We start from the raw sequence: 9,375 nt of genomic DNA, 5'->3' as shown, positions 1-9,375 counted from the left end.
CAATCCTCTTGGCTTCAGCTAATGGGTCTGGGTGTGTAACTCTGGGTGTATTATATTTCCCAGAGACTTGGTTAAACCAGCCCCATATTTTGGCTAGGGATGTGCTGAAGTTGACCTCGTTGCACCATGAGTACCATTTGTCTAGTTTTACTTCCAGTGATATTTGTACAGAATGCTTGATGATTTCTAAAAGTAGATTATGTAGTTCATCTGTTCTGTGTCTTCTGAGAAGTTTCCTGGTCCTGTTTATTTTAGCATTCATTTCTTTGATGCGGCTGTTATAGTACCAAGCATCAGCATGTTTCTTCTCAGAGTACTTTTTTTGTGGCATGGATACACTGGCTGCTACCTCTAGTTGTTTGCTAAAGTCGGTAGATAGGGTGGAGATATCATTATGCGGGTGTTTGATATATTCCAAAGACCACTGTGTCATGGCTGTTTTGAATTTTTCCCAGTTAGAAAACTCTGGGTTCCACCTTTTTGGGGGCGGAGGAGGAGGTGGGTATTTCTGCAATTCGAGTGTTACTTCTATGGCAAAGTGATCACTGATTAGTACAGGATGTAGTTGCCATTTAGCTCCTCTTCGTATGGCACTGGATAAGTAGGTAAAATCTAGACGACCTCCTTTTAGATGGGTGGCTTCTGTGATGTTGTTGAGCAGTGCTACATCAGGATATTCTTGCAGTAGGGCATGCAAGTGTCTGCCAGTTTGATTTGTTTTTGATATTGAGTTCAGGAACTGATGATGAGCATTAAAGTCACCTGCAATAATTGAGTCTTCGTTGGAGGCTTCTGCAAAGAGTGCCTCGGCATCGATATTTTTTGCTGGGGATTTGTATATGTTGTGGACTGTGAGCATTGTGGTTAGGAGAGATATATGGATACTTAGCGTCTCTGCCTCGGTCCCACAGTCTATGCTTGGTAGTAGTTTGGAGTGGATGCTGCTTTTAATGAGGGTAGTCAGTCCTCTTGTCGTTGGTGATTGATACGTTGTGTATACTTTGTATCCTGAGAACGTGAATGGTATGTTCTCATTAAGCAGAGTTTCTTGCAGTATGATAATGTCAGGGTTTTGCACTAAAGTTTGAGATTGAAGAAATGCAAGCTTGTTTCGAAGTCCACAAATATTCCATTGGAGCACTTTTACCTGAGTGTTTTCGTTGATGCAAGTGGTTGTATGAGGTCCATTTGCAGTAGGAACTATGAAGGGAAATGAGCTTCTAGTTCCTTGGCGGCGTTGTCAAACACGAAGTCATCCAATGACTCCTGTGTGAATTTGATTTTGCGGGATCGCAAGAAGTTTCGAAGGATGTTGCTGATGGCTGCCAGCAGAGCACCCATGGGACAAGCAGAGAGGTCGTACTCACTGATGTCCCTGTTGAAAGGTTGTTTGGAGGGGCGTGAGGCGCTAGATTTGCTTGTGGCGGTGGAAGGTAGGTTAGGAAATTCCTTTAGGGAGTGGGAAATGTTAGGTGTGTGAGCGGTAGGTGCAGAGGAGGATGGGTTGGGTTCTGGTTGCTTTGGCTGGGTGACGTTAGGAGAATTGGTTGGAGAGGTAAGTTTTAAAGGTGAGGGAGTGCGGGGAGTATGAGTTGGGGATCTTTTTTCTTTGGAAGGAGGTTTAGGAGGACGTTGAGATTTAGGTGCTGCAGGGGGAGTTGGTGGAGAGGAAGATTCAGGAATGGCTAAGGACTATGAAGCGTGAAGTAGGAGATGATGAATGGAGAAGCATTGAATTAAAATCTCAAGAAAGAGACGACTGGCGAAATCTAACCGAGGCCCTTTACTTCAATAGGCGTGGGAGGAGATTATGATGATAAAGTATTAAAGATAATGAATGTGTAAAGCTCGCTGGTTATAATCTGCTGCTTATAACGATGACGAGCCCAAAGGGGCCTTGATATCAACTAATGCATCACCGAACAAGTTATTCCATATCAACTTTCGTGTGAAGATCCATGTTTGTTATATGGATGTCATTTGAAAATGTTACATTACTTTCTAAGTATTGTGTCTTGTCTGAATAATAAACTAACTTAGACTTTATTGCAATATCATAGAAATCCAACACAACTGCATTTGTCGAAGTGTTTATAAGTATCTCCAAAACTGATCCAAAAGTAGCTTTGGCCAAAGTACATCCCCCTCTCTCTCTAGTGCCTATAGTGTGTCCTCTCCAAAGTGATTAAGTATAATTACGACACACAGCATATCGTTTGTAGTGAGTTGAAACGTTACTGAAGACGTTAAAGGTGATTTTGAATCTGGTGAGTGCTGGTATTCTGTAAAATTTAATTTTAAGGGAAACAAGTGATTGTATAATTTTCATAAGAATTAATTTCTAGAGGGATTTATTTTTTTTATGTAAATTCTTTCAGTGTTGTAATTTTTATAGAATATATTCATTTTTCTAAAGAGTGTATCATTTCAATCACCGGCGTTTTCTCAGTAGCCTACTCTCCCGTATCCCAGTTAAAGAAATGAAGTAAGAAGTTGTTTGAATAGTTCTTAATAATAATTATCCAGTTTAGTTTTGAGTGTACTTAAGAGACCTTTGGATATTCAGTGTTTTTATATATTGCTGTCCGGGAGTTATATAGCTGTCTCAGAACTCAGGTATTAATATTTTCAAGTGTAAGAGATTTATTGGAAAAAAAAAAAAACGGGTGAGTTTGGAACTAAAGAGGTTGTGTAGCTTGCCAGCTGTAATATATGTAAAATATTATATTTTGATTCCCAAACCATGGGACTATAATATGATATATATATATATATATATATATATGTATATATATACATATATATATATATATATACATATATAAATATGTACACACACGTATATATATATATATATATGTGTGTGTGTGTGTGTGTATATATATATATATATATACATATATAGTATATATATATATATATATATAGCACTGTTAGAGATCAAAAAGTTCCAAGAGGAGCATATGTTTCCAACTCGCACATGCAAGTTACCGCTTAGGTGAGTTAATGAGCCCAAATGATATGTAATTACTCTAAGTCGATATCTATGAAAAACACACAATTACCTATATTGGAAATACCCCAACGTATATTTTTGAGATATTGACGTAAATGCTTTACCAATCAAAAGAAATCTTTTCACTCAATTCGTAGAAATATTCATGAATATAAAATGAAAAGAACATTGAAATGATTTAGGCTGAAGGTCAGCCAAGAGAGAAGAGTCACATAATGATTAAACAGAGTTTCGCCTATAATTATCAACGGAGTGATATATCGGTGTTCGAAATCATGGTCATGAATTTAATGCTGAAAATCATAGGGATGACGATAGCTCTTAACCTGTATTGGTATTGAAATATTTCAGAAGAGTAAAGTATTTACTTTGGGGGTTTTAAAAGTGCACATACAAAGGCAGAAGAGATGAAAAATATGATAATAAATTTGTTCAAGGAGAGAAAACTACAAGGTGGAAGAAGATAAGCTGGAACGATGACGCCATGTTGATTAGAAAATCCTTAAATTAATTCTATCTTTCTGTTGCAAAGACTTAATCTCTTGCCAATCTTTTGCATATACCCTTGTCCCCTTCCTCACCTCTTGTCCCATCTTGCCATCATACTTCATCCTTACTTCCAGATACCTACATAAATATGCCACTTCTATTTTACCGCCATCTATACTATCACACATTATCCATATATCTTATCTCAATTTGGCCAAATTATTTCACTTGATTTCACTCCTCTTATGAAACAATCGAACTTTTTTAACAGCTTCTGAAGTTTCATTTGACCCCCAATCCTCTCAATATCATCTGCAAATCATCAATTTCATTATCCCATTCAAACATCCTTTCCTCATCCCACAACTTCACATCTACATCTGCTGTGCTTTCTTTGACGTCTAACATCACTTCATCCATAAAGATGTTAAACTCCTATGGAAACATGACCTACTCATACACTGAAACTACACTCCTGAGTCCTGACTATATGGAAACGTTTATTACCTCACAATATCTCAACACCAGCCCAATTGCTTCTCTATTGATTATATCATAAAGTTTTACTAGGTCAATGTATGCCAAATATAGCTTTTTTTTATTTACTTTTAAACTTATCATGTAACTGTTTCATAACCAATGATCTATAAACCTTCTTTCTTATTTACTCGTCACTTAACTTCCCCTCTGAATCCTTCCGTCACTTGTCATCTTTCCTCAATCACATTCCTTCCATACACCTTCCTTAATATGCTATGCAATGTTATCCCTATTCTTCGTACAGTTGCCTTTATCAGTTTAATCCTTATGCACTGGAACAACTATTCTTTCCACGTATTGTTTGCGTCTATTTCGTCATCCAGACATACCTTACAAACACAAACATGAGAATATGTGTGTGTGCATATATGTTACAATCCCGACTGCCGTAATCCCGACAACCATAAATCCGACAGCCGAAATCCCGACATGCCAGGTTACTGACATACACAAAATCCCGTCAGCCATAATCCCAACATTTTGTTTCTATCCAATAATCGACTTCAACGGAAGCAGTAGTTAAGAGGCTGAACATTTCGTGTAAAATCTAAAGATGTCAGTCATTTGACCTAGAGGCGTACTGAAACAGAAAGTGGATTAAGAACTTGAATGTGGAATTGTACCGACGGTTATTATCTCAGACAAAGTTTCCTTTTTGGCTGTTTTCTTTTCTTATTTCCTGGTTAATGAAAAGCAAATTGGAATCATGGAAGATATCTTTTACCTCAAGTCAATCAGAGCCACAGAGGGCGTGTGTGTGCGAGTAACTGGATCATATAATGCTTAGCATATACTACAATGTAAGATACTTTTTAATTTATACATGCTATACCTACAGAAACCTTTGAACTTGGTATTGGATTACATCAAGGGTCAACATTAAGCTCGTTTTTATTTGTGTTGGTCTTGGCTAAATGTGTTAAATGAAAGGATAGAAAATGAAGAGTTGTGGTAATTGCCATGTGCAGATGATTTGGTGATTACTGCTGAAAATGAGGAAGATTTACAGAGAAGATTGGTAGAGTGGCAGAATACTTTGTAAAGGGGTGGTTTGAGGGGTGGTGGTGGCCGATGTGGTAACGTCCATGACTGGTGAACGTCAGACTAGGGTTCGAGTCCCGCTCAGACTCGTAAGTTTCTTTTCTCACTGCAACCTCAAAATCCTTGTGAGCTAAGGTTGAGGGCTTTGGGGGAGACTATAGGTCTATCTTCTGAGTCATCAGCAGCCATTGCCTGGCCCTCTTTGGTCCTAGCTTGAGCGCTGATCATATGTACATATGGTCAGTGTCTAGGGCATTGTCCTACTCGATAGGGCAATGTCACTGTCCCTTGCCCCTGGCATTCACGAGCGGCCTTTAAACCTTTAAAATGTGGATAAGACTGAAGCTACCGTGAGCAGTAAGGAAAAGATAGCCATTTCTGAAATAGAGGTGCAGTTATAAAACGGATAAAACGATCTAGATATTTGGGATCTACTATAAATCAGGAGGGAGGTTGTGAGGCTGAACTTGAGAATAAGATAAAAGCAGCTTGGGGAAAGTGGAGGGAGGTAGCAGGAGCGGTATGTGATATGAAAATGTCAGTCAAGGTAAAAGTCAAGATCCAAAGCACAGTAATAAGACCAGTGTTAATGTATGCATCAGGATGAAAAGAGGAAGCAAAGGTTGAGAGAACAGAGATGAGAATGCTAACGTGGATTATGGGAATATCACTGCTTGAAAGATTAGAGAATGATGAAGTAAAAAGATTGGCAGGTATTGTAAAAATTACTGAAATGATAAGAGCGTCAAGACTGAGATGGTGTAGGCTCGTGTTAAGGATGGATGGTGGGGAGGGAGTGAGGAAGGCTTAGGAAGAACCTGTTAGGGAGAGAGAATTAGATGGCGAGATAAGATGAAGGATGATAAAGAGAGAAGAGGTTTGGGGGAAGAGGAGGCTTTTGAAAAAAAAAACTTGCCATTTTCTCTCTTTCTCTCTCTCAAGTTAATTTAAAAAAAGATAATAAACTTCTCTCTCTCTCTCTCTCTCTCTCTCTCTCTCACTTCTGGCTGCTGAGTCGTGGCTGTTTGGAAGAAAAAAATTGTCAAGATCTATATATATATATACAGAATATATATATATATATATATGTGTGTGTATATATATATATATATATATACATATATATATCTATATATATGTATATATATACAGTATATATATATATATAATATATATGTGTGTGTATATATATATAATATATATATATTCTTACGAAGCTTGTCTAGTGTAGATTAAATACAATCCTTTATTCTTGATCTATTTATATATTTCATTTGTGCATTGAAGAGATGAATAGCCAGCCCGTAAAATTAGTTCCTTTGGTGTAGATTTAAGTATATTATGTAAATTACGTAAGCCCTTAATCTTTAATTTCATTGTACTCTTTATTCAAGTTAAAATGTGTGAATTTACGTTGTTTTTAATAATTAACTTTTTATTTCACATAAATTTGTTACGAAGTCTTACGTAACCTGTTTGAGTGTTATGTTCTTTTGTATTTTTATAAGGTATTGCATCATGTTTGAGGGAAAATACGCAATTATTTTGGGTACCATGTGCTTTGGACTTTTCCCAAAAAAACTAGCGATGGACCTCATCTTTTTTTTTATTTTGAGGACAAAGGGTGGGCAGAACTGGCAGAGAGAGTTGTCTTGAAGGTACGTTGGTATGCATCTGAGAGTTGCCTAAAAATCCCAGATTCGCGTTTTGAAATTTTTATCTAGTTGATAGGTCTGGTGTCGGCATTAGCACCCCCCCCCCCACTCATGCTTCTAGAGCAAATGGAACATTCTGGAAGTAGCTAAATTTTATGTATAAAGGCAATCCTAGGGTTGCATAGAGATAGAGAATCCCAGCCTTAAGTCATCGCCATCTCCCCTCTCTCTCAGCTCAGAGTATTGTTTAAAAGTGTTCAATACCTATAGTGTGTCCTCTCCAAAGTGAATTTTTGCCCCCACATGTATCTGTGTAGTGAGTTCATACGTTGCTGTAAATTTGGCGGGTGATTTTAAATTCATGGTGTTGTGGTGAGTGATGGTATTATGTAAAGATTTTGTAAATGACCCTGTAATAACGAAAAAAAGATTTTACATCGTGATCTGGTTATCTACTTTCATTAAGTATCAAACTTAAAAAAAATGTTCGTATTCAGTTTTAATTTCAAGTGAAATCAATAATTATATAATTTTCATTGAATTATTTCTTTTCTCTTAGTCTAATGTTGTATTAAGATTTAATTTTCAAGTGAAGTCATATTATAATTTTCAGATTCTAACATTTTTGTCTCAATTTAAGCTTTGTTCAGACTTAATGTTTCGAGTGATTTATTTGTTTTATGCTAATTTTTTCTAAGTGTTATAATCTAAATAGAATATATTTATTTATGTAAGGAGTGTATCATTTCAATCATCAGTGTTTAATGTACATTCACTCTTATCCTGTTAATGAACCAAAGTTAGGGTTTTTTAAATAATTCTTAAGAATAATTACCCAGTTTTGTTTTGAGTGTACTTAAGACACCTTTGGATATTCAGTGTTTTATATATTGCTATCTGGGAGTTATTTAACTGTCTCAGAGTTCGTGTATTATTATTTTCAAGTGTAAAAGAGTTAATGTAAAAGCAAAAAGGTGTGTTTAGAATTCGAGAGGTTGATTAGCTTTCCAGCCATAATGTATATATATATATATATATATATATGTAAATATATATATATATATATATATATATATATCATATGTTTGGTTCCAGGACACGAGTCACGGTATAATATATTTTTGGTGCCCAGACCAGGGAGCCATAATAGTTTATATATATATATATATATATATACATATATATATACATATATATATATATATATATATATATATATAATGCATATATACATATACAGCATATGCATATATATATATATATATATATATTTTTATATGTGTGTGTGTGTGTGTGTGTTTGTGTGTGTGTGTATGCATGGATAAACTAAAAAACCCAAGACATTCACATACACAATCAGACCAAAATTGAGGTAACACTAATGAAAGGAAGAAGCATTTAATTGATGAAAAGAAGAGGTGGAACAGGAGGAAAATGGAAATATTATCTATAAAAGAAATAACTTTACCAAAGGAAATAATGAAACATCCTGAGATGGTACCAAAACTAAACTAACAGTATGAGAAGTAAATGAAGCATTGAAAGGCATAAAAGGAGACAAAACAGTTGAAGATGGCCTAGCAATTGATTTGATAATAGATGGAGGAAATTTCATAGTAGTAAAACTCGCTGAACCTTACACAATATGTTAGCAAGAATGTTCTTTACCTATCGGTTAGAGAAACTATATCATTAATCTAATTTACAAAAAGGGAGACACAAATATCTGAAAAACTACTGCCATCTGAGTTTACTCTCATTAACATATAAGATATTTGCAAAGATCATATCAGGCCGAATGAGAAAAGAGCTAGACTTTAATCAACCAAGAGAGTAGGCAGGCTTTAGAAGTGGGTATCAACCACTCACCATTTCTATGTAAGTAACCAGCTAATGGAAAAATCAACAGAGTATGGCAAACTACTTTGTATGGCATTTATAGACTATGGGAAAGCTATTGATTCTGTCAAAACCTCAGCAGTAATGAAAGCCCTCTAAAGATAAGGAATAGATGAACTTATGTTAGAATACTTGAAGATATCTTTACAGTGAATACAGCCATCCTAAAACTACATAATGGTAGTGAGAACATTCTTATTGATAAAGGAGCTAGGCAAGAAGACACCATCACTCCTAAATTTTGCACAGATTTTAAGAATTCAGATTGGGAAAATGTAGGAATTTACATTAATGGGGAATACCTTGACAACATGAAATTTACAGATGACATAGTTCCATTTAGTGAATCAAGAGTGGAATTGCAAAAGATGATAGAAGACTTTAATAGAGAACAAAGTAATGTAGGACTGAAAATGATTATGAATAAACCTAAGATAATTTTCAATGAAAATGCAGCAACAATAAATAATGGGTATTCTACAAACGCTTAGGGATTGTTAATGAATATACGCAGTTAGGACAGACAGTGTGCTACCCCAGGTCATGTGAAATTAAAAAGAAAAAAAAGATAAGTGTGGGATGGAGAGCTATCAGTAAACAAATGATTTTATGAAAAGTAAGATGCCATTTTCTCTAAAAAGAAATGCTTTTAATCAGATGTTCCTAGAAGTATTAACTTATTTATTGGAAACTTGAAACTGTGTATATATATATATATATATATACATATATATA

At 35.4% G+C, this 9,375-nt stretch overlaps 1 protein-coding gene across 1 annotated transcript; it reads left to right on the top strand.

Annotated features, from left to right (window-relative positions):
• Positions 1-5,723: 5,723 nt before the first annotated feature.
• Positions 5,724-9,131, top strand: LOC137642909 (uncharacterized). Its single transcript, XM_068375774.1, has 2 exons — positions 5,724-5,799; positions 8,791-9,131. The coding sequence occupies exons 1-2, from the start codon at positions 5,724-5,726 to the stop codon at positions 9,129-9,131; spliced, it is 417 nt and encodes a 138-aa protein (XP_068231875.1).
• Positions 9,132-9,375: the final 244 nt, after the last annotated feature.

The sequence above is a fragment of the Palaemon carinicauda genome, chromosome 6 (assembly GCF_036898095.1).
Source record: "Palaemon carinicauda isolate YSFRI2023 chromosome 6, ASM3689809v2, whole genome shotgun sequence".
NCBI classification, from domain to species: Eukaryota; Metazoa; Arthropoda; class Malacostraca; order Decapoda; family Palaemonidae; genus Palaemon; species Palaemon carinicauda.
Note: the sequence above shows the minus strand (reverse complement) of the source record. Positions and strands in the feature narration are given on the sequence as shown.

Excerpts from the sequence above, each read along its gene's own strand:
- LOC137642909 (XM_068375774.1), top strand. The coding sequence starts at position 5,724 with ATGAGAATGCTAACGTGGATTATGGGAATATCACTGCTTGAAAGATTA. Across the intron at positions 5,800-8,790 it reads TGAAGTAAAAAGATTGGCAG|TGAATACAGCCATCCTAAAA; the intron begins GTATTGTAAAAA and ends ATATCTTTACAG.